This window comes from Drosophila arizonae, chromosome X (genome assembly GCF_054131065.1).
Source record: "Drosophila arizonae isolate 15081-1271.41 chromosome X, UAZ_ARI_1.0, whole genome shotgun sequence".
Classification (NCBI taxonomy): Eukaryota; Metazoa; Arthropoda; class Insecta; order Diptera; family Drosophilidae; genus Drosophila; species Drosophila arizonae.
The window spans coordinates 21011446-21038257 of record NC_142927.1 but is presented as its reverse complement, the minus strand read 5'-3'; the positions used below and the strand labels follow the sequence as shown (position 1 = coordinate 21038257).

Below are 26812 nucleotides of genomic sequence, written 5' to 3'. Positions count from 1 at the left end.
GGCGGGGCGGAAAGCGCTTACGGCTAAGGTTTTTGGCTGGAGATGTAGGTGAACAGAGCGAGCGAGCGAGAGAGAGAGAGAGAGAGAGAGAGAGAGAGAAGGGAAGGGAAGGGAAGTGAGAGATAAAGAGTGGGAGAGAGACAGTCAGCCAATTGTAGTTAAAACTAGAGAGCAAATGCTTATAGCTATGATCTATAGCCTACGTAACTAATAGAGAACTTAGAGCTAGAAGTAAAACTAAAGAAATGCTCTCGATTTTAACTACCACTTAGCTGGGCTATATAGGATATATAGGCAGATAGACAGCTAGATGGATAGATTGCTATATATTTAAATGAAAAATCTATTTTTGTTTATTATAAGAGGGTTCATATGGTGGTCTACGCTTTATATGGTTAAGTCTTATGGCAATTAGTGCCTAAATGATACAAGCTATATATACTATATACTATATATTTATTATATATATGTGTGTGCATACGTATTGGAAATTGCTTTAGTCAAACTCATTCAAAATCTTCATCAGATCAGATCAGTTACTGTTCAGGCACGCCCAAAACACACACACACATACACACAAACATAGCTATAAGCAAGTAAACGCCACCGACTCGACCCTATATATGTAGATATATCTGTATATATGTATATATATCATGAACGTGATACACTCAAATGTGGAACAATCCCGGTAAAGCACAGACGGAGTTGCATCGTACCAGATGCCATTAACAAACAACAAAAAAAAAAAACAACTTTCTTTTATACAACGCCAAATCGCATTCACTCTCTCTATATCTATCTCTCTCACTCCCTGCCTCCCTCTCTCTCTCTCTTCTTCTTCTTTCGCGCTTAAAGCAATTTCCAGAGCCAAAACTTAAAACTAGTTTAAAAATCGCTCTTATTAAATAAATATACTAAGATTTTATTCCTATCATTAATATTATTATTATCATTATTAATATAAAAATATATATTATTTCTGGTGTGTAATATATATGTGTGTGTGTGTGTAATTTTTATTTTGATTAGTAGAGTAGAATGAATGCTGTATAGAAGACTGGTTGGACAGGCAAATAAAATAAAAATAAAAACTAAACGAAAACGAAAACAAAATAAATAAAAAAGAAAAAGTTTGTGTAAAAAGTGGGAATACCCTTAACATAGAGTTGGAAATGTTAACCACACCATTGTCACATTGACAAAGGAAAATGAACTAGTTCAACTGCACCACCACCAACCAGTTGGTATTATAGAAAAAATAATACTAAAAAAGAAACGTAGTTTAGTCTTAGTTGATATTTCTCTAGGCGTAATGCTGAGGCTCTGAAGTGTGAGCAATGCTAAATAGTCCACTCGTTCTAGGTGAGTCCCATCACTACCTCGTAATGAGCGTTAACAAGTTTCTGTTGCCTAAATTGTGCAGCGAATTATCGATAACTATCGATTGTTCTATTGTTGAGTCAAATACTTGTTGGCAACAACAAAAGTTTTTGTTCAGAAGATGAATACAGCAGATGAGTGGGATTTCGCTTTTTTGTGATGATGAAGCAGTCTGAGTGCAAGCTCTAATCTAATCGATAAATCGATCAAAATCGTTGCTATAAATTATAAACCATTACCACTTACAAAATGATCGATCGCTTTGTGAATGGGGAATTTGGGCTATGCGAAGCATGGAGAGCATATTTGTAATGTATCGATAAATCGATGACAATTAAAAGCAAGTGATCAATGTATGAGAGCAATATACAAATCTATATATACGAGTATATATTACTGCAACCCAGCCCATGCTGACATCAATGATTGAGACTTTCACAATTACTGGAATGTGTACGTGTATATACATACGTACATATATTGTTATATATGTACCTATAGAAATTTTTGATGCACGTGTTTTTTCTGTTATTACTGGATATATGTATGTATATGTGTGTGTATGTATGTATGTATGTGTATGTATGTATGTATGCGTAAAGCTAGGTTTAAAGTTAATTATATATATATATATATAAATGGTGTCAAACGAGATCAATGGTTGAATTTTTCAATAGTTTTTTTTCAGTATTTGTTGGTCTTTTTTTGTTTTTTTTTTTTTTTTTTTTTTTTTTTTTGTATCACCAGTACCCTAAATAAATGGTGCTTAAGACGTGTTGCTGGCTCCATGTGGCTGATGCGGCGTCTCGTGCTGTCGTGCTGTATCAGTCGCTGGCTGGCTGGCTGTAGTTCCCGTTGGAGAAGGTTCCCGGTAGATTCAGCTGCTCCACTTGCAGTTATCCATTTGACCATTTGATGTACCAAAATATCTGGATGTGCATATATATATATATTTGTATATATATATACATATATACATATATGTATGTAGAGATGTAGAGGGTGATCGACCCCAGGACACATGTATAAGTATATATACATATATATAAGTATATACGTGTACATGCCTGAATATATTTTTGTATCTAATATTTGGAATTGTATTCATATACTACATACAGATATATATATATATATATATTTATATATATGTGCATATATATGTAATATACATATATATTTGTCGTCGTTCCGTTCCAAATCAGCTGTTTGTTTTGTTTATTGCATTGCGTTGGCTTTTTAGTTGGCCGATTTTAAATTTAAATTTGATAATACTTGGTTTTGGATCTTGATATTTGTAATTGGGAAATTTTTCTTGACTAGAAATTGTTTTATTTGTATTTTGTTTAATTTATTTCTCTTGTTTTTTTTCTTGTTTTTCGTTGTTTTGCATTTTATAGCACTCAAAATGGTTACATATTTGACTATATAGTATATTGAGTACCTAAATTGCTAAGAAAGGGGAAGGGGAGGAAGAATAAAGTAAAAATATATATATGTATATTTTTTTATTTTATGTGGTTTTTTATAATTTTTATTATTTTTTTTGGTTGGATTGGTTGTAATTAGTGTTGCGATAAGGTTTCTGCCAGATTTCCCTGAACAAGAAATTAAACGAATGGCTGCCTTCTTCTCCTTTTTTTATCATTTATATTTAAGTTTCCTCTTCTTCTTCATTTTCTGTTAATTATTATCTCTTTATCTGCATATCTTCTTTAATTTGCTTGTAATCGGGTATCGGTTATCGGGTATCGGGTATCGTTTATCGGTTGATGCTTCGTTAGCTGCAGGCGCTGGACACTTTGCGGCAGAAACGTGATCAAAAAAACTCTGTATTCCACACACACACACACACTCATACATGCAAAGCCTCTCTCTCCCGGCCTGTCTCACGCACATATAAGTTATCGATAAAATAAAAATTCCCAAAAGTAAGACTCAAGTAAACTGCAAGTCCAACACTTCCAGTTAAAGTGTATGCCATTTACAGGGTATCTCAATTCGACAACATCAACTTGTAACACACATTCACTCAACAGAGTTGTTTCAATCATATTTCCTTCTTGGCTTCATTCAGTAAGAAATCGAATGGGAGTAAAAGAGATAGATAGATTGCAGACAGAGAGAGAGATCGAGAGAGAGTGAGTATAAGAGAGAGATAGAGTAAAGCCGAATTCTCGCAATTGTTAACTCTCCATCTTGAAAGCATCCTAGTATTGTTTCTTCAGCGTCGCAGAATTATTTTCTTCTTCTTTTGGTTTAGTTTATGCCGGATTAATTGATTGATTGATTGATCATAAATTAAATAATTGCTATTTAACTTCCGATATATATTACGAGTTTGTACCCTAAAAGTTTTACGTATAGTATTTACCTTAATTTTATAGATCTCTTGTTTTATTTCTAGATTGATTTTGCTTTTGCGCAGATTTTTCCTACTTATATATATTATAATTATTATTATCTGATCTCATATTGTGTTATCAGTTTTCATGCGTTATTCTGGCCCTTTGCTTAAATTTAAAATGTCACAGTGCGAGGCAAGCAACAAAATTTGAAATGCTCTGAATGATAAAATCATATTCTTTCTTAGTGTGGATTGCAAATGGATTTTGGTTTATTTACTTTATAAATATTTTGGCATTTTTTTTTAGGAAGAAACATGTTTTGATTCATGCAACCATGATGATTTGATAATGAGTGAAACAGCTGCTAAACTGGGTGTAAATGTTTGTTTCAAAAAGTCGATAGGTAACGATAAAAAACTCTATTATGAAATTACATCTCCTACATCTTTAGAGATAGTGTCTCCAAATTTCAAACATAGATTCATATGATTCATAATTTATAGAATTTCGATTTTTTTTTTTTATTTAAACCTTTCTGCATTTGGTATTTTTACTCATTCATTAAAGGGAAACTAAATCGGGAAGGAGCTCAAAATTTAACTACTGTTGCTATCCGCTATTAGGGCGCCTCGTTGGAGGCGTGGCAAATGTGTATATTTACCGATTTTATTTATGTTTTATTTCTGTCTGTACTTGGGCCATGAATGAGTATTCTACAGTCGGTTACGCCCGGCTTGTTCTCATTAATAGAATTTCAAATAAAATTGAACTCAAATAAATAAAATCTGTTGTCCAATTGTATTTTGATTTTTTTTTTTTTTAATATTTTATTTCTAAATTGAAAGTTTCAACAATCAGAAGAAATAAAACTCGCCTATAGAATAACGCATGAGATCTTTAAATGTTTGAAAAGGGATTCGAATTATTGCATTTTAAAATTATGTATATTATTATTTAAAAATTATCGATTTATGATTTTATAACTCTACTACTAATTAGCTAAACTAACTAATTAAGTTTTGTGTTTGCAACTTTGCAGAATTTTCAGTGTTTTTTGGCTTGGTTTTTCATTTGTTTTTTTTTTTTTTTTTTTTTTTTTTTTTTTTTATATTCAAGTTAAACGAGTTAACTAATAGATATGAATTCGATACATACATACATAAGTTTCGATGATAGGTACGTGTATGTACATATGTATGTATGCATATATCTATGTAGGTATGCATGTATTTCTTATTCATTTGATAGACTAGCGTTAGTGCATTTATCTGGCCTGCCTGCGACGACTGCCTGACGACGACGGATTAGTTTTTCAATTGTCATTTAAGTGTCTGAGTGTGTGTGTGTGTGTGTATGTATGTGTGTGTGTGTGTATATATATATGCGTGTGTGCTCATGTTTGAAACGCGCTTAATTTGTATATGGTTCATGATGCCTGCAGGGGTCTGCTGATTTATATAGAAATAGTCAACAAATAAATACCTTGGCTATGCATTGTGCTACTTAACGTGCTGGCCGCCGCCAAAGTCGTATAGCTGCCCTTGGGCGTATAGGTGAAGGTGTGGGGCTCGCTCTTCTTGCCGCTCGATATAATGGACACCTGGACGCTGACCGGCTTTAGTATATTCTGATGCAGATATGGCGGCACTGTGCAGATCAAATGCGTCTGTAAATTTCAAGAGAAAATGAAAGGAAAGGAAAGGGAGAGGTGGGGGGAGAGGGAGAGGGGGGGGAGGGGAGAGGAGAGGGAGAGGGAGATGTAGAGGGAGAGGAAGGTAGAGGTAGATGTATAGGGATATGAGTAGGTATAGGTATAGGTATATTTATATGGATATTTATAGTGATATGAGATGATATATTGTATATGAATATTTATATGTAGATTGATATTTAGAGGAGAGGTCGATGTATGTATTTATATTATAGTTATATTTATATTTATATTTGATATTTATATTTATATTTATATTTATATTTATATTTATATGATATTTATATTTGTATATTTATCTTATATTTATATTATATTATATTTATATTTATATTTATATTTATATTGTATATTTATATTGATATTTATATTTATTTTATATTTATTTTATATTTATATTCTTTTCTTTTACTTTTAATTTTTTTTTTACCCTACCTGATGCAAATACTCTTTGTCGGGCAGCACACTTTGCTCCCATAGTGCTGAAGTTCCGGCGATTAGCTGCTGTCGTCCCACTAATTCAGTTGCCGGATCGTCGGCATTGACACTGTCGTAGGTCTCCTGGAACACCACGTGTGTGTCCTTTAAAAAGTTCTTGCCGATTATGAACAGCTCCAGACCACCATCGACGGGACAAGAGTTTAGCGATTTTTTACAGATCTCCGGCACACCGGGTGGCTGAGCTGTAAAACGAAATAAAATGATCCTAAATTAAGAATTTGTATTTGTTTTCGTTTGTAACGTTCCCTTAAAAAAATGAGAGGAGTACGAACTAGATCTGAGTTTACATTGAACCTCTCAAGGGGCACTGTCAGCTATTCCAATCATAACGCTTAGAATCGATCTCCAATGCACAGCTACTCAATTTAAACAAGGTAATTCACAAAGAGCCCTTGGATCTACCACTTCTAGACTAAGTAAACCCCATGCCAAACAATTAGGCCCTTTGCCACCAAATTAATTACGAACAGCATCATCATAATCATGACCAAACTATTCTATACTATATGGATTTATCTGGCTTAAGTTGAAATAGTCTTCGATAGTGTGTTATAATGAGCGTCTTTGACTATATTCCAGCCCTACAAGATTTAATCCAGACTCTTCTCTAACTTCCTATTCTGGAAATGGTTAACAAAGAAAAATGTAAATTGGATATACAACAAGTATAGCATACTATAATGAAGTTGGACTTGAGCTAAATCGCTTATATTTTGGTTTTTAGTACCTACTACTATTTTCATGAGCTACTACGTTTTGGTAAATCTCCTTTCTCAAGTTCACCCGTTCCAAATTTTAAAAATTTAATTTGGTTTTCAAAATATGGTATTTATCACTAGATTTTATTGTCGAGCATTTCTCAATCGCACTACTATTTGCAGCTCTAGTCTAGTCGAATGCCTCTCGAATACTAAACGAATTGATATATTTGCAATTCGGTTGTGGTTATGGCTAACATTCTAGACAAGTATTTAAGGTATAGCATTGATGGGTTTATTGTATACATACTGCATATGATGGGATTGGAGCAGACCTGCAGCGTTTCAGTGCTGCCATCGTCACGTGTTAGCTGCGTGCGAAAGACCATGCGACAACGTGTTGACTTCTTCTTGTTCTTCTGGGCCAGATGCTCCGGAAAGCGATGCTCCACGTCGACATTGCGTTCCTGAAAGGACAAGAGTTTGCAGCTATAGAGTTTGCCGGCTTAATTGTGAATGGTGCCTACCTTAAGGATGCCAACGCAATCGCAGGTGATGGTCATGTCCGTTTCGGGCTTGAAGTCAATCTCGATGACCATGGTGCCGTCGACCTTCTTCTCGTTGCACTGCGTCGAATTCTTGCCGGCCACCTTGCACGCCTGATAGAACATGTGCGGTGCGACGCGTCCGATGTCCGTGCCGATGAACACCTGCAGCACGGCCGGCTTATCGTAGCCCGTTAGCCGGACAATGGGAAATCCGTTGCCGCTGCGATCCTTGACGGCGCCGCGGCTGCCCTCGGTCTGGTAGCGTGCACGATGCTGTTGCTCCGGCTGCGACACGATCTCCAGCTGCACATGGCTATCGTTGGAGCTGGCGATGCTGTTCAGCGGTGTTGTGGGCTGTCGCTTGTTGGCCACGCGGGTTACGGCGCGTGTGCCAATGAATCTGCGAATGGGCATTAGAACATCAATGTAAACAAATGCTCACACTTAGCGCCAAAAGGTCAAAGTTCAGCAGAACTCTGTGTGTAATGATGGGAGGCGGGCGCGGGCAGTTTAAAAAATAAAATCAAAAATCATAAAAAGCTCAAATCAAAGGTGCAAAATGTGGCCAATGAATGCAGCAGCAAATGCGTACGCAAAACTTGTTCTTCTTGACTGCAAAACTCTAAGAAAATTCCAAATATTCTACTATGGCATATGTATATATATATGTGTATATACATGTATGTATATGTATGTGTGTATATATATATATATATGTGTGTATATGTTTATGGTATGGAATTCTATGCAGGAGCATGCGTGTGGCATATGCGTATTAATGTTTTATAATAAAGAATTTAGTGCTACACGTGCTGACCCAGGATGAATTTTGAATTGATGGCGAAATGATATATGAACTATATAATACACACACAGACACACACACACATACGCACACACACACAGAGACAGGGAGAGAGAGAGAACGTACACATCACAATTAGACATATGTACATAACAAACGAACAATATTTGTAAATTTTCGAAATGTTTTTCAACTTTTTCTTTTTTATTCTTTTTGTATTGGAACATAAAAAGAATGAAAAATTAATTGTTGGAAAATGCCTAGCTTTGCAGTTATTTTCATGTTCTTTGTTTTATTGTTGTTGTTGCTTTGTTTAAACATTTATTTTGATTTGAGTTTTATGCTTTTTAACTTGCTTTGCTTATTTGCTAACGTTTCATTTTGTTTACACACAGAGCTTAGAACAATGACCGATAGACAGAGAGCGAAAGTTAGAGAGACAGAGAGAGAGAGGGAGAATGGCGGGGTAGCTAGAGCAAGATAGATATAAACATGTTTACTCGACAAAAAGTCATATAAATTATTATTAAACAAATTTATTTCAATTGAATTATTTGACTCGAAATTTCAACTGCCAAGAATTTAAAGATTGTAAATATTTTTTTATTCAAATTAATTGTTTGTCAAAATAAAAATGAAATTTGCGCATTTATTTATGTTACAGTGCGCTAATTTAATTTTTTATTTACAAAAATTTGTTAGATATTTCTTTAATTTTTTTTTTGACATTTTTAAAAGTAAAAAAAATAAATCTTTTTATAAATTCATAATTTTTTTTATTACAAAATTTTCGAAATATTGTTCTTATTAAAAAGAATATAAATTAAGTAAACTTTTTCTAAATCTTTTGTATTTTAAAAAATTTTAAAACAAAAATTTTTCATGAGTCGATTCAAAACATTTTCAACACTTTTTTTTTTTCAAAATATCAAACATTGCGTTTGGAGATCTTAAAAAAAAAGTTCAAGATTAAAAAAAATCTCAAACTTATTTAAAGATTTTATTTTATTATTTAAACGAATTAAACTTTGTTGATTTGAATATTTTTAATAAATTTGTTTATACAAAAAATAAAAACAATAATAAATTTTGAAACATTTTTGTTAACTTGTTTTATGGATTTTAAATGCCAAATTTTTTATTTCATCTGATTTATACAATTTAGATAATTTAGCTGGGATTTTATCAGTTCTTCGTTCTCAATATGAAGAAATATGAAATAAATTTGTTCAAGCGAAAATTTCAAATTTATTTTTTTAAGACGAGATCTGTTCAGTTTCATTCTGAACAAATGCAAAATGTTCTTAAATGATCTTGTTTGTTTGCTTTGAGTTTGGTTGTTGTTTTAGCCTTTGTGTTTCATTCATTGAAAAAAAAGAAGAAGGGAAGAAGAGCAAGAGGAAGGGAAATCGCCCGCTTACTTTGGCTCACTGTTGTTCCTTCCTTTGCTGGCATAGCTCAGCGTTTCCCGTGCCGTATTCGGCTCATCGCCCGGACTATTGTCGGCCGCAACGGTGGCAATTTTGCGTATAAACTCATCTTCGCTGCACGCATCATCATTGTCCAGCTCCACCTGATTGCACTCGAGCTTGCGCCGCTTCAGGTGCTTCCCGCCACCGCGGCCACTGCTGGCACCGCTGCTGCCGCTGCTCTCCGCCTCGCTGGTGGTTTCCTGCTGCTGCAGCTGTAAATTTAATGCGGGATACTGAAAGAGTGGCTGCTGGGGCAGTTGTTGGTGTTGCTGCTGTTGCTGTTGCTGGAAATGCTGCTGCTGTTGCTGCTGCTGCAATTGTTGCGGCTGTTGCACAGTGAGCACCACATCGGCTGTCTTGTGGCGCAGCGTTGTGCTAAATAGGCCACCGAACAGCTCGGAGCTGAGCGACGGTATCGATGTTGCTGTTGTTGTTGTCGCTGTTGCCTGATTGCTGTCGGTGCCGAAGCCGGTGTCCTCATCGTTGCTCGGCGGCGTCACCAGATCGTCCACAAATGTTGGCGATGAGTTCGATTCGATTTCATCCAGATAGTTTAGCATTTTCTGGGCATGACGCGATCTATATTTAGGTACACATATATGCATACATATATATATATATATTTATGGACACATACAGTTATATTGAGTATATGCGGTTTGAGCTGTTTATTCGATATTATTGATACTCTGATCTGGTGCAAAATTCTCTTTGTTTATATTATTGGCAAATTTCATTATTGGCAATAATAATCAGAATCATGTTTGAGATGGTGTTCAATAAAATACTTATATTTGGTTTCAAATTGTGTAATTCAAGCTTTCGCGTTATCATAACCTATATCAAATTACAATCAAAGCACTGGGAAAAATAAACTCAAGATATAGGAATATATACATAAATATCCAAGCAGATGAACAGCAATACAAGTTGCAACGAACCTTTGAATATTCTTACTGTGCACAATGACTTAGTTCATTTGAACAAGTTCCCATACATGTGCCTATATGTATCATTTATTTGTGATGAAAAAATAGAGAAAATTTGTCAAACTGAACTTGGAACAAGTTCCAAGTAGCTAGTTCATTTGAACTAGTTCCCACACATGTGCCTATATGTACATACAAATGTATATACAAGTTATTTGTGATAAAAAAAATAGAGAAAATTTGTCAAAATGAACCTAGAGCTAGATCCAAGGAGTTAGTTCATTTGAACTAGTTCACATATATGTGCCTATATGTACATACAAATATATATATATAATTTTTTTGTGATGAAAAAAAAGTGCAAAGTAGTCAAAGTAAGTAGCTAAAAACCTTGTAAAATACTGATTCAGAAAAACAGGAGTTGGCATAAGCCTATTGGAACTAGAGAACTACTTTTAAAACTATCAAACAATATTTTTTTTTCAACTAGTTTTTGGAACTATTCAGTGAAGACAACTAAATCAGTCATGGAATTGATATACCTATTTCGATTCCCTAATTTCAGTGAACTGGTTCAGCCAAAATACCAGAGATTAAATAAAATTATATGATAGCTTCTATTAGGGCTGCTGTAACGGCATTGCAATGCAGGCAATTGCAAAGAATCATCGGTTTCGATTCTCATAGTCAAGGTGATATAGTCAAAGGCAGCAGTATATATTTATATATTAATTCTATATATATACCCATATACCCATATATATACATATATAAATAAACAAGTGCTGTTATGACACTAAACATTTCATAACATAACTTGATATTTGACAACGTGCAAAATCTCAATCAGTAATAGCAGAATCAGCAATTAGCGATTCGGTACAGGCTAGAACATTTCAGTCGACTACAACTGACTGCAAAATACTCGTTCAAAAATCCCTAAATGTATACACTCATGACACATAACACTCAAACGGATTACAAAAATTAGATCTGACTAAGTGGTCTACAGTATAGAGTATAAATTAGAGATTCAAGAACCACTTAGTTTTATAATTAGCTATAAAGCAATGGGAGACATCGATTATAAGTAGAGTCAAAATCTTTTCTATTTCTTACACTCAAGCTTACAGAAGAGTATACAATGGTATTTGCGAGAGTAGGGCAGAAAGAAAGAAAATGTGAATATATTCTGTTGACCGTGTAAGCGACTAGGTTGTATAGATTACACTTAGAGAAGTGACCTTTAAGAAATTCTAATTCTACAAGTAGAAGTATAAAGAGCCGAAAGAGTCTATACAAGTTTCTGATTTTTATATTCAAGGCTTCAACTCGCATAAGCTACAAAAAGAAACTGTATGGACTCTTCTCCCTGCTTGAGCGAGCATAATTGAAAGCTTTGCAATACTAATCAAAGAAAAATCTATGTGCGGCAATTATCACTAGAATTGCTGGCATCACAACATGGCGTATACGTAATAAATTCCAAATATCTATTTATATACAGGCAGGAATCACAGAAATCAGAATGAACTCGACGCAAGTGTCTGCCTAATGTACGGAAGATGGCATAACCTTATAAATATTTATATATAATAAATTGTGATTTCACATTCACTACGTATGCGTAATAAATTTAAATTATATATACATTTAAAATATATACATATAGCAGGCAAATCCAAATTTAGAAACCGCAAGTGTTAATCTCTAGAGGAATCCATAGAGCTGAAATTATTTTACAATAAGCTCAAGTCGATATAGATTGATCAACTAGTGAACATATAATATTGTATTAAGAAATTAAAGATGAATCGGTATTAAAATTGCCTGTTGTAGCTTTTGAAAAGAATCAATATGGTGGATATATCTACGCCCATTGAAGGCTTAGCATATTGGGGAAAACGGTATTATCTACTGATTTAGATCTAAAAATTCAAAACGACAAAATTTCTGTTGCCTTCCTCTATTGATTTTCCCAAAAATAATATATATATACATATATAAGGGCTTGGCAAATCGTAAAGTTTTTTTGTTAAGGCTAAGCGAAATCGAGTTGGCAGCGCCCAGTTTGAGTCCATTAAACGATTAAGAATTGTATAAATCAAAACAGAGCACTTTTTACTAAGTCTTATTCTACTGAGTGACATAAAGGCAAGGGCGATAAGCAGGAGGCTTTCGAGTAGCCGGCAAACTGAATCTCAACTGCAGTTGATAGAATTAGTTGATAAGATACAGTTCAATTACAGGCATTGAAATAATAATGGGTCATAAGTATTACTATTTTACTATATAATCAGACACACACACACATACACTCCAAAGAATAACACTAGTCTCTAAACACATTCACCCTGACCTACAATGCCAGCAAATAAAATAAAAAAATAATAAACATCTAAATTCATCGCGCAAAACCTGTCCATAAACCCAAAATTCTTAAGTTTTTCTTTTTTTTTTTTTTCGTTATTCATTATTTAGTTTTGATTTTCATTTCAACTCAAAGAACTCATAAATTGCTTGAGTTATATATTATTATAAGTTCAGTAATGCAAAATATTTCATTGGAATTTTCAAATTAATTTTTTGATATAAATAAGTTCGTACTTCATGTATCTTTTCAATAAAAATATTTTGTAGATTTCTATAGTTTGTATTTTAGAGCAATAGTGAACATGTTGAACAAGTTGTTCATTCTATTGCGAAAATAGAATATATATTAAAATAAATAAGTTGTAATAATTGCAAAGAAACAATTTAGGAGAATCAATGCATTTAACTTTACGAGAAGTATTTTTTATTTTTCAAATTATGTATGTTATTTAATATTATTAATATTTTATTCAATTTATTTTTGTTTTATTATTTTAATTTTATTTAATTATTAATTTATTTTTTAATTTAAAATTTATTTTTATTTAAAATTAATTGTATTCATTTATTATCATGTTGGGATTTGCTTGTATTTATTTATTATTCACTTAACTATTATTTTAAAAATTGTAGTTTTTATTTAATTTAATTGAGTTTGCTATATTTATTTTAAAATTTTATTTTTTTTTTAATTTTTTTCTCATTAAACTTTGTATTTAATTTGTTATAATTTTTTTGTTTTTCATTTAATTTCAACATTATTTAAATTATTTTAATTTTATTATTATTTTTATTTTGGTTTTTATTTATTATTTATTAAAGTTTCAAGCGAAAATTGAAAAATCCAACCATTTGAATAGATCTTAATTTATCCAAATAAATACACAAACACACAAGTAAATATATATCATAAAATAAATATCGAGCATAGTAAAAAATCTCATACAAATTCATTTGAACGAAATTGTTAAAGAGAAAACGGGCAAGTGGCCACTGTAAACACCATTTATATAAATATATAAAATAAATGTGCTGAGCGAGAAAAATGTTTGAAATTGATTAAAACATTTATCAATTGAGAAAATGTGCTGAGCGATGAAAATTGAAATGCAAATGTCCCGAGATTTTCATGAGGCGCGCGACATGAATGCAATTATCTAAATGTTGTGTGAACAGGTCTCACGTCACTTGGCCAATGAATACATTTGAGTTAACGCGACGAGATCTGATAGATGCGCGGCACTTACAGCGTCCTCATGCTGCCAATGAATTGCTAAAAGTGAAGTCACTTTGTCAAGTCAACTTTGAAGCACTTCCTTACGAAAGCAAGTGCGGCTCACTACTGAAAGGCGTTGCTGTTGGTCAGCGATCAGTGATCCAACGATATGGTAACCGTACTCCAAGATCCAAGCATTTTCAACTTCGGAACTAAACCGATTCTCACACATATATATTTTTTTTATTATTATGTATAGAGCAACAATCGAAGGGGCTTTGGCGAAATTAAACAATCCAGTGGCCCAGTAACTGAGCGCGTCTCAATTTGCAATAAATTCAGCTCAACAGCTAGCCCATGTGTGTCCGTGTGTGTGTGCGTAAGTGTGTGCGTGAGTGTGTGTGTGTGTGAGTGTGTGTACATGAATCGATGCAGGTGAGTGTGTGAGAAGAACTGAACAGCTGATTGAACGAAAGGGTAGATGGACTCACCTTGAAACAGGTATCGCGCGTATTAAATGCTGCTGCGGTGAATGTTGTTGCTGCTGTTGATGTTGCTGTTGATGCGGATGCTGTTGCTGCTGTTGTTGTTGCTGCTGCTGCTGCGGTTGATGATGCTGCTGCTGCTGCAAGGAGCTGCTGCTTGCCGCACCTGCAGTCACACTATTTACTATCAGATTTGAATGCTGACCACTGGCGGAGATGCCACTGCTGCTGCTGCTGTTGCTGGTGCTGCTGCTGCTGCTACAACTACTGCTGTTGCTACTGCTGCTGCTGCTGCTGCTGCTGGGGTTGCTGCTCCTGGCATCGACAGCAACCGGGGCCGTGCCATTGCGCAGCTCCGTGTGCTGATCGAATCCCAAGCCACTATCATTGGAATTGTCGCAGGGCGGCGGATGCGGTCTCTGTGGTATTCGTTTCCCTGGCACTAGCTTCCCCGGACCCGTCTGCAGAACCATACGATAATATTTGAGATTTAAGTAAAATATACATATCGTATATGATGATATGCTTACCCTGGCTATAGTGTGCAATTTGCCCGGCAGTCCCTTGCCCGGCTGTCTTTTCGATGGTATGCGAAAGCCTTTGCGATGGATGCGAGGACTCATCGTTGAGTTTGTGGACATGGTCATACGCATGCCTAGAAAAGAAGAAGAGAAAACAAATAGGTTAAACTTAACTATTCCACTCAGGCAATATTTAACGTTATTGTAATATGGGCTCCGGCCGTAGAAGCAAATGAAAGGAGATGAGAGGAGATGGGAAGTGAAAAGCAATGAAGAGAGGAAAGGTAAACAGAAGAGAGGAGAATGGAAATGAAGAGAGAAGGGCAGAGAAAAGAAGAGCTAAGAAAGAATGGAATAATGAATAAAGAAGAGAAGAAACAATGGGAGAGGGAGAAGAGTAGAGAAAGGAAACAAAAAACGAGAGGTCAAGATCATAGAAGAGACGATAAGAGAAAAAAGAGAAGAAACCTGACTGGAATAAAATAAAATACAAGCGAAGGAGCGAGTAGAGAAGAGCAGATAACAAAGGAAGGAAGAAAAGGCAGAAAAAGGGCAGAGAAGAGATTCGAAGAGACGGTAGAACCCGGCGGTAGATGCAAAGTAAGAAAAGACTAGCCTATGATTATATATCTACAAATTATGATTGATATAATTGTATTCTTCATTCTGATCATAAAGATCTTGAACCATATTAATAGGTTTTTAATAAAAATATATAATTACGAAAGTATATACCATTTTTTTATATACATATATAATTCATAAATAAATCATAACTAATTTGTATAAAATGACTTCCAGACTTTGCTAGAAGCGAAGCCTATTAGAGCTAAATGTCTGAATTTAAAACCCAAAGCTTAAGGTTGATTCAAATTTCAATTCGAGAGCAAACAAAAAAACAGCAATACGGTGTATTAACTGTTTGTTACTATGGTAATATGAAGATCCTTTCCAAGAATCAGCTACTGAAATAAGAGGCGAAAAGCTATTTCCAATACCAAGTACCGAGGACAGAGGCGTAATCTAACAAAGACCGACTGACTAAGAACTCTTGCTTCATGTTCTTTTCTCATAAATAAAAAACCAGTCTAAAACATAAGGCGCACTAAGACGTAATATTTATATATAATTGAAGCCCTATACACAAACACATCTGTTGAAGATAGCAATCTACAGATGATTACACAAATTGTAAATATTTTTGATGCCGCGTAGATGGAACAGGCAAATATATATCAAACAAAATCAAGATAAAACCTGTTGGAACCAGAATTCCCCGATAAGCGTGACAAAATGAAAAGAAATCAAAAATTGCAACAAAGTGCGTTTAGCAGTTGGCGTTCGCAACGTTGCTCGATCAAGAAAACATCTATATCTATACGTATGTGTGTGTATGTGTATATATGGTGAATTTCGTTACATATGTATGTATGTATGTCTGTAGTTTATACACAGAGACACCGAATCAAGTGCCTTATGCGAACACAATGCAAAAATGGTTCGACTTTCAACGCATTCGTGCTGCTGATAATGCAACGTGGATGCAGCTAGAGACACAGAGGTCATTGAACTCGATTGTACGCAAAATGCATACGAGTCCAGCATCTGTCACATATGTACATATATACATATAATATATCTATATGGCTGCGCTCTGATTTCACAGTTTATGTTTGCTGTAGATGACTTTGACTAGGACTCTATATATTATATATGTGTATACCATGTATATATAGCATCACTGCCCAGCTGTCATTGTTCATCCAATTGCACATCAAGTTGAGCTTTATTATTGCACTTTGGGCGCTCAATTGATGCACAATTTGTGAAGTTGTTGCTGTTGTAGTTGCTGTTGCAGTTGCAGTTGCACTTAATAGCAACAATAAACAGACGAGCTGCAGCAACAAGCTGATAACGCACAGACGGAGACGCCGTCCAAGCAACCCGTTCGAGTCTGCATTGATGACAAGCTCTCCGATTTGCAAATGAATATACTATATATACATATATATTTATATTTTTTCTCTCATTCATTGCAAACTGTTTACATTTGATTGCTTTGTAATTATATTTAGAGTATAAATTAAATATTTGTAGATACATATATATATGTATATACATATAAATATTATAGGAATAAAAGATAATTGAGCATGATATTCGTCTCAGAACTTCTTCTATTTCTTATACCGATTTGCGATCGTTCTATGGAAAGATTTTGATTGATCAATTTTCAAAATTCTCTACATTAATAGAAACATATCACCTAGAACCGACTTAAGTAAACGGAAAGCCATTCACAAAACGCTAATGAGAAATACTTGTTTCGCAGATTAGTGAGCACAAATTACCAAATGATCGAGAAATACTTAATCAATTTGGACAATTAAGTCCTTCGTTTTCTTTATTTTTTTTTGTTGTACTCCACACAAATAGATACATTTCATATACAAGTATTTTAAGAGGAGAAAAAAAATAGTAGAACTAAAACAATTTCACTGTCTGTTACCAAGCCGTGGAGTCTATAAAGATATTTCACATTGATAAGCTAGGCATTTTTGTGGTGTTGCCCTACAGGCACCAGATCATGACTAAATTTTCAACATTTTGATACGACATAAATTAAGCATTGATTGTTTTCAAGATAAGATACAAACGCGCCAAACTAAATATACATAATTTTCGCTCTAGTTGCCAGTCAATAAACAATCATTTCTGTCTAGCTTCTCATACTCATCATGAAAGTGAAATGAGTATATTCACTTAGTGCAATGTGAGCATAACTGTCCGTCCGTCTGTATAAGCATTTCAATGATATTTATGCTAGAGATTTGATATTTAGAGCGTCAACTTAAATAGTGTCAACATTTTTTTTTTTGTGATCTGCCCACTATGGGCGTGACAAGCCAGGAAAACTTTCCTTTCTAAAGTTTTAGGGCTAGAAACTTCAACAGCTTATAATATTGATTTGCACAAAAATGCTATACATATATGTATATCAAGTGGGGGCGTGGCAAATCCGAGACTGCATCTGGCAGCGTTTGAGCCCTGAATGGGTATTCCGCAGTCGTATGACTACAACATTCTGACTGGCTTGATTTGTGAAAATTTCATTAGGTAAGCACTAGAATTACCAATAACAAACCAATATATATATATACAAGCATACACATAAACCATATATTAATAATCCTAGCTTAATCCCAAGTTTATCATTTGATTTGCTAATTTCTTGCCTGCAAAGTCAAGTTCATGCCAAAAGTAACCTTTGAACTGAAATCTTGACAGAGACACGCACATATGCCTAGCTGACATCATGGGTTTTATGATCCCACGTTCTCAGAGGCAACAGCCCAATGCGCTGGGGTACCTGTGCCAGGGCTGTGTTACCTGGTTACCTGGCCACTGACGCGGCTCTTTATCTAAGCGCCTGCGATAAGACAAGCCAATCCGTGCCGTGCCCGAGGCCCGTACTCTATAACCCACCCACACACACTCACAAAAGAGCGCGCCTTTTCACACTCGAGGCGTTGTGTTTTTTTTTTTTTTTTTTTCTTTTCTTTTTTATCTGCAATCCAAAGAGATAAGATTTACTTATTTTTCTTTTTTTTATTATTTAATTTTTTCTTAGAACTTTTTTTTTATGTAATTTCGTCGTCTTGAATTGGCATACAAAAAGCTGCTTAATTCAATTGGCAGCTTTGTGTATTAGATCATAGAGCAAATGATCTTGGACTCCTCTTTATATTAGCATAATAAATGTATGAATATATATATATAACATTGTATTGAATTAATAATTATAAGAATAAGTATACATTTCTATATACACTCATATATCAAACGAATTAATTGCCTTCGATTTAATCAGCTTATCATTTTCGATAACATCATTTTGATATAACAAATAAATTGTGACAATGAAATAAAAAAAAAAAAAAAAAAAAAAAAGAACACTTTAAACAAAATCAAATCGAACCTAGATTTATTTCAACCAATTGCAATTATATTAATGATATGTGGCTTTAATCTTATCGCTAGACAAAATTTGTTAGCAGACAAATTAAATGTATATTATAGAGACAGTCTTATACATGTATATATATATATATGTCATGTATACCATATCATCATATATAATTGCCTTTAGATGAAATTGTAATTCGAACTTGAATCGAATGATACATTCTCTTCTAAACAACTCTTGGTGCACTTAAATAGCAAAAAAAAAAAATATATATATATATATATATATATATATACATATATATATGTATATACATATTTATCAACAAGTTACCGGCTTTTCGTTTTCTGGCTGGAATGTGAATCTGATTTAGAGATTCCATTGACGCACGTTGACGCTCTAAACAGAGTTGCTTCGCACTCGACATTTATCAGTTGAGATTATTTATAAAGTGCAACAGATCAGTTGTGATATCTCCTGAGCACATTCAAGTTAGCCTATGAAACACATTTCATAGAGCTCAACTGTGCACGATTTTCGACAACATTTCAAGCATTACAGTACACTGTAATTAACAGAATCTGGATGCATTTATTAGTTTCATTTAAACTCTTGTATTTCTCTCTTGCATTGGCATTTTAGACTCACTACTGGGAGAAAAGTTCATATGAATAAATCAACATTTATTTATATATTTTTTTACCTTTTTTATTTTATATTATTATTATTTTTTACATTATTATTATTTTTATATTATTATTTTATTTTTTTTTATTTTTTTTTGGAATTTTCACTATATTGTGATTGATTGAATACAAGCAACGGTCATGTCTGTTCTTTCTACATATATACATATATTTCAAGTTTATTTATTTATTTATTCTTTTTTTTTTGGTTTGGCACTACCAAGAATATTAAATGAAATTGATTAAACAAGGCTCAAACTAAACAATGTCTGCTGTGCTAAATATACAAAGATCGTACACTCTTTTCTTTTCAAAAAATCCAAATTTCGACTACAAAGTCGTAATCAAATATAGGCAGTTGAGAAATTCCCAAGCAGCTGTCTCACTCTTCACCTCTGTAGCTCGAACATTTGGTTCACTTTAAAGTAATCTACTTGGATAAATAAAATATTTGTTTTGCCGTCGCGCAGTGGCATTTGGCAGAGTTTTCTTCAAAACTGCACTGTTTTTAATTAATTAATTAATTAATTAATTAATTAATTAATTTATCCAACTTTGCCCATTCAGGGCCATACTTTACTGCCCTCAACATTCATCTGTTATCAAAAAACGTTGGGTTCTGTACCTATGGTCAATTGTCTGACATTTGATTCGAATTCATGTCACGCCCTGCCGGCGGAGAACCCACTCTCCATTGGGATAACACAAATGTGAAAAGCCTGATGTGACATACGAAGGGTCTATGACACGAAAAAAAAGTCTTATAGTCTTCATTTTTGAGCACTAATATTGCTCAATTAATGTTAAAACATATTTTCGACTTAATATACAACATTAAAAGTTATTTATTTTACTCCTAGACTTATTAGAAATAGTTGCTATCTTAAATAATATTCTTTTTATTTTGTTTCATTTTTGTATTTATTTATTTTAAATATTTTTTTTATGTATTTTATTTATTCTATTATTATTATTATTTGGTGTTTATGATAAAATAATCATTATTATTATTTTTTAATCCTTTTATTTATATTTTCATATTTTTTCTCTGTTTATAATTTTATTATTGTATTTATTTATTTTTATTTATTTTTTTTAAATTTAATTTTATTTAATTTTTTTTTTTTTTGTTAAGTTTGTTAGGTTTGATTTATTGTTTGTGCTTATAATATATTTAGAATACTTTATTATTTAGTATTATATTATTTACACATATTTTTATTTATTATTTATACACATACTTTTATTTATTATTTATTTTTTTGTTTGCTCTATTCTGTTTAATGGTTGTGGGTTTCTTACAAGCTTACCAAAATTGCTTTTGTAATGATGTTGATATGGATTTGTGTTTATATTGCTGTTGCCGCTGCTGCTGCTGTTGCTGCCGTGATGACTGTGATGGCTGCTGTAGTGGTGGGCGCTGCTGCCGTGGCCGTTGTTGTTGTTGTTGATTTTGCCCACACTGCCATTGCCATGATGATGGTTCAGATTGTGCATTTTGGATGGAATACGGTAGCCGGACTCGTAGTATTTATACTGATTGTAAGTGAAGCGCATTTTGTTGCCGTTTTTGTTTTTTTTGTTGTAGTTGGTTTTCTTGTTGTTATTAAGTTGCTTTTGGGTTTTTATGTGTACTTGATATTTATTATATTCGCCCTTTTGGATTTTATATATGAACTTAATATATAAATTGCTTAGTACAGCATTTGTTCAAATGTTGTTTGTTGCTTTATGCTTTACTTTGATTTTGGCAGGCATAGAACGTTAAGAGGATCTGCTCTTAATATATATATATATATATATATATATGTATATATATTTAACTCTCTATATATATATATGTATACAGATTGGTTTGTATGCATATAATTATTTTTTTGGTTGATTGTAGTTGGCACGTTGCTTTTGTTGATATTTTGTCACTTTGCTTGTTGAATTGAACTAATTAGATCATTTTTGTTTTGTGGCTTGTTTGGCATTACAATAGACTTTTACTTTTTTATTTGTACATTTGTGTTTTGTTTTGTTTGTGTTGCTTGGTTAATGCTCATAATAAATACATGATTTGTTTGTTTTGTTATTGCAGTTGTATTTTTTATTTACAACATTTCATTCCCTTTTTTTTTTGGTTTTGGTTTTTTGTTTTGTGAATAGTTGTTACTAGCTAAAAATAAAACGAAAACAGATATTTTTTTTGTTTTAGAGTAGAAAACGCTAACAAAACGCGCGTCTCTGGAAATTAACGTTTTTCGCGTTTGTTTGTTTTGTTTTCAAAATTCGCATTTATTTTTATGTGCCGCGATCCCGAAGCAAACCGCACAAAAGAATGTTCAAAATATACAGACAGTAAATACATATGTATGTGTATATTGAAAATATATATTTTCGTTGTTGTCGCTCAACAAAGAGATACCCTAGAATTGCAACTGAAGCAGCCTAAAATATTTCAAACAAAGTTCACTCAGAGAACACAGAAAAATCATTAAGAAATATCAAACATTCATTATGAGAATCGTATAGAAATTCGCTCTTAAATATCTATAAAATCACAATAGCCAAAAAGCCAAGTCAATTACCAAACTTAACAATGACTGGGGAAAAACATTTAGATCAAAGACTCGAATATATAAATATGAGACTTGAATAGAAGAACTTTGTTAAATGCCTGAAGTAGCTTAAAACATTTAAGTATGAATACAAAAACATGTAGATAAAAAAGATATATATAAGTATGAGAATCGAATAGAAGAGATATAAATATTTTTGTGCTCTGTTCTGTAGCGATCTTTAATTGATCCCTAGAATTCGAGCTCTTTTGCTAATATAATCATATAATCAACACGACAATGATATTGTATTAAATTGCTTGAGCTCTTTATGCGGCTTATTACGGGTGAGCTTGCTTTAAACAAGTTTCGACCAAGTAGCTGCCTTGAGCTTTTTGGCGTTCTTCCTTTTTTTACAGTTATGCCTGCAGCTATAACTGGTTTCGATAGCCCTTTTACTTTTCCATCACAACTACTTCGATAAAATCAACAGCGAAGCTAATTTTCTTTGTTTGTCCGTGTGGAAACCAGGAAAGGGAAACGGAGCCTGGCGCAGGTTTAAGCCTTATATTATACTCTGTTAATGAAGTGAGAATGGGTATATTGGGCATATACAATGCATATTGTAGCATAATATATAAACAATGATCTAGTTCTGCGAATTTACTAATTATCGATTTTTAACATTTGAATGAAATATTTGATTATCTTTTCTTTTTTTTTTTTTTTTTTTTTTTTTTTTTTTGACCTACTTTCAGTTATTTACAATTGGGCAGGCAGATAAACAGTTTTCAGACTAATGATAAAATTACTCTGATCTCTGAATGCAAAGCTAAAAACAGAATGTTATCTCTCAAACTGAAAGTGATGAACTCGCTAATTTCTTGGATATAATCTTCAGATTGACCAACTGAACAAACAAAATTCCCCTTCACGCTGATTTCAGCTATGCGACCAACGATAGCCAGACCGGTTGGCCATTAATAGTTGTCGAGCTCAACAAATTTCGAATTCATTTTACATCGGACTTAGGCTCCGTCGTTAAGGCCGAACTCAAATCACTTTAAGCATTCAGATGAACACAAATGTTGCGATGAAATTGCAAAAGTACAAAAAAAAGAAAGAACAAACATAAATGGAAGCTCCTAGGAATTGTATTATATGCGAAGTAAATTAGCATTATGTTTAAATAAAATTTCAAAATGATTAAATTATACAAAATATCAATGAACTTTGAGATATAATCAATACATATTGAATGTTATATAGAAAATGCTGCAGGGACTTGAACAATTCTATTTTTTGTTAAATATAATATTTAAATTCTTGTTTTTCTGTGCATGATTTTGAATAACTGTATTCAGGGAGTATGTATAGAAAATACTCGAGAGCTACAGAGATTCATGATAGTAATACGCTGTGTTCTATAGGTCTACTTCGTACATCATAAGATCAGCTAAAGAATTCAAGTGAGCTCTGAATATTGACATGTTTTTAGTAAAAGCTTTACTATAACAAATTTAACAAATTGTTTGAATGTTAAGCGACAACAAGAAAAATACACAAAAATCACTGATATTACAAGAAATTCTGTGAATGATTCTTTAACTGCTTCAACTTCTTTAACTTTGGGAACACTTGATATGTTAAATCGAACCTCAATACCGAACGCGAATTTAAATTGTTTTCTTTTCGTTTTTATTTAATTTTCTTTTTTTTTTTTTTTGTGCTCGCGGTCAGCGGGTAAACGATGTGTGCTCTATGGGGTTCTGCGACTGGGGCTGTCTTCGAGACGGTCTAGCGGCGTTGGCAGCGATAAGATAAAGCTGCTTAACCACAGCACTGATCGTTCGCTTTCGTTAACATTCCGTTTTGTATCGTTTCGTTACATTTTGTTTTGCTTCGGCTTTTCCGCAGCTATGTGAGAGAGTGCGCGCGAAATAGATAGATAGAGAGGGAGAGGTAGAGAGACAGTATCTGCGTTTATTTTTTTTTTTTGTCCCCGTACAATTTTCCGACTGCAAGCGCATTGTTTGCAGTTTATTTATTTGTGCACAAAGTTTTTGTTGTTTTTCTTCTTCTTCTTTTTTTTTTTTTTTTTTTTTTTTTTTGTTATTATATTTGTACGAAATTGTTAGACATTTTTTTCGGCGATATAAAGCGATAAATCGTTGCGGCCGATCGGAACACGATCAGCTCATGACGGCTAACGATAACAGAGAGCCGTCGTGCGTCGTCGCACTTTAAATCGTTGCTGATAAAAGGAAATATAGACGCACACTACGTACACACATACATATGTATATGAATTGGAACAATCAAATTAAATGCACACACGACAGTGACGGCGACGAGAACGACAACGACAACGATCAGCGATCTGCGTATGGATCGACTACAGTGAAACAACAACAAAATATTTATATAAAAACAAAAAAAAAAATAAAAAAAAAACCGAATAACTTTGAATAAATAATAATTGAAAATAATTTCAAGCAGCGCGCACAATAACACCAAGAAAAAAAAATAAATAAAATAAAGCTTTTGCCGTTTCAACGCAGACGGTAGCGTCACAGCGACGAGCGACGAGCGTCGAGCGTCATGTTGCGAGCACTTACGCTGAGATCGATGAACTAAAATCCTAAAGAACGACAAGCCGTAATGATGCCTGGCCCATTGCTTGGTGTCGAATGCCGACGCTGCCGTCGTCACAGTCGCCACCGTTGCTGCTGCTGCTGCGTCGCAGAGATCGCCGTGAGAGCGCGAGCAACAAGTGCGAGAGCAGCAACAGCAACAACAACAACAACAACAGCAGCAGCAAGTGTATGCGTGGCCGCCGCTCGTGCTTGAGACGAGAACGATGACGACAACGGGTTTAATTGATTTCAATGTATTTGTGAGCGGAACGCGCGCGCGCATCGGCGCTCGCACTGATTTGCATTCGGATTCGGACTCGGATTCGGATTGCAAGCACAAATTAATAAAGTTAAAAAAAAATATATATATATATATTAATAATAATAAATAAATAGAAAATAGGCGTTCTGTCTGCGAACTGTAGCTATCGCTACAGATAATATATATATATATATATATATATATATATATATATATATATCGATATCAATAATTATTTACGCAATTTTCAACAGCTAAAAATGCAAACTGTGAGATCCTTTGGCATGCCCCATATTCAATACACAAAACTACAAACATATGCAAACACATTTGTATACACGCATATTTTCACATATATTTACACACATACGCATGTAAGCACGCATGTTTGTTTCTCGTGTAAACTGTGCGTAGAGCTTCAAATTTGACTGTTCACAGTGTGAGCACGCTTCACGCCTCTGAGCAGCACGACAAAAGCCCAAAAGCCAACACCTAGCACAAAGAAAGAAAGAGAAAGAGACTTAAAGCGGCGCATCTGTTAACAGTAATACAACTACAGTTATGGCGTTGGCTTCTTATTGGCCCGCCTCGTTGGGCGCGCAAGAAATGCACGAGAAACGAAAGAAACAGAATGAAAGACTCAACTCTTGGCTAGCCGACAATTGAATACCCTGCAGATAACTTGCATATGGTATATGGGTTTTTATAATGAATATGTAATGTATATGTATTATATTGTATATACATATACATATGCATATACATAGATAGACAAAGATTTACCATATACATACGTCTCAATTTGTGCTGAGCTCTCTAACAGCATCGTAATACCCGCAACAGCTAGGGTATTCAAATTCGTTAAAAGAACTTTCGCTTGGATTTCAATTGATCGAGGGCTCTTTGGGGCTCGACAATGCACGCCGAAATATCATTTCGATCGGCACAAATAATAAGAGCAAACAGAAACAGGAAAATAGCGCGTAACTAAATAAATACAGCACATGTAAATTATAATCAGCTAACAGTAGCTGTCGCCGCTGTCGCCGCAGTCGCCGTCGCAGCAGCAGCAGCAGCCACAGCCACAGCCAGAGCCGCGCATCTCAATCATTATCACAATCAACGTTCACTGTCCCTGTCGTCATTATTATCGTGATAATGAGACCGTTTTTGGGGGGCAGCATTCAAAATGAGCGTAGAGTGTTAAAAAACGAAAAAATGTAATAAAAAAGAAACAAATAAAATAAATGCGCGCTTCACAAACATCAACGGACAGCGCTACCGACGGACGTTAGACGAAGCTTTTTTTCATTATTTGAAAATGTAACGCATACGCCGCGTTGACCGACAATGAATTAGCTTATTTTAAGAATTAATTGTTGACACTAAAAACGACTAGTTGAGCTCGTAGTAAGTATACTCGCTTACCAAGTGCTAAAGGAGTATATTGGTATTTTATATCAGTTTCAATGGGACAGCATTTCGTCATCTTCAATAGAGCTAGACGTCGACTATGCGTACTGAATAAATACTATATTGTCGTGCGAATATGGAACAAATATTATGGAATTGTAAATTTAAATGGAAGACAATAAAAAATTCTGAAACAAACAAAAATTCTTTAAAAAAAAGTAACTAAATTAAAATTTTAATATTTTGAAACCTTTCGGAATACTATTTATTTTGAGCTGAGTAAAGTTAGCATTATCATTATCATTATACATA

General features: G+C 33.8%; 1 protein-coding gene across 9 annotated transcripts in view; it reads right to left on the bottom strand.

Moving 5' to 3' along the window:
- Window positions 1-26812, bottom strand: part of NFAT (nuclear factor of activated T cells 3) — a 54274-nt gene that overhangs the window by 4657 nt on the left and 22805 nt on the right. The window contains exons 1-9 of one of the 9 annotated variants that reach the window (XM_089473545.1): window positions 23772-26697; window positions 20954-21807; window positions 15000-15124; window positions 14476-14930; window positions 9416-10045; window positions 7169-7589; window positions 6952-7108; window positions 5878-6125; window positions 5214-5397 (exon numbers count right to left, since the gene is read on the bottom strand). In XM_089473545.1, the coding sequence (XP_089329671.1) occupies window positions 5214-5397; window positions 5878-6125; window positions 6952-7108; window positions 7169-7589; window positions 9416-10045; window positions 14476-14930; window positions 15000-15124; window positions 20954-21200 (2467 nt within the window). In that variant the 5' untranslated portion in view covers window positions 21201-21807; window positions 23772-26697. Of the gene's footprint in view, window positions 1-5213; window positions 5398-5877; window positions 6126-6951; window positions 7109-7168; window positions 7590-9415; window positions 10046-14475; window positions 14931-14999; window positions 15125-20953; window positions 21808-23771; window positions 26698-26812 lie in introns of those variants that run through there. The other 8 variants (XM_089473546.1, XM_089473547.1, XM_089473549.1 and 5 more) reach the window with 8 other exon arrangements.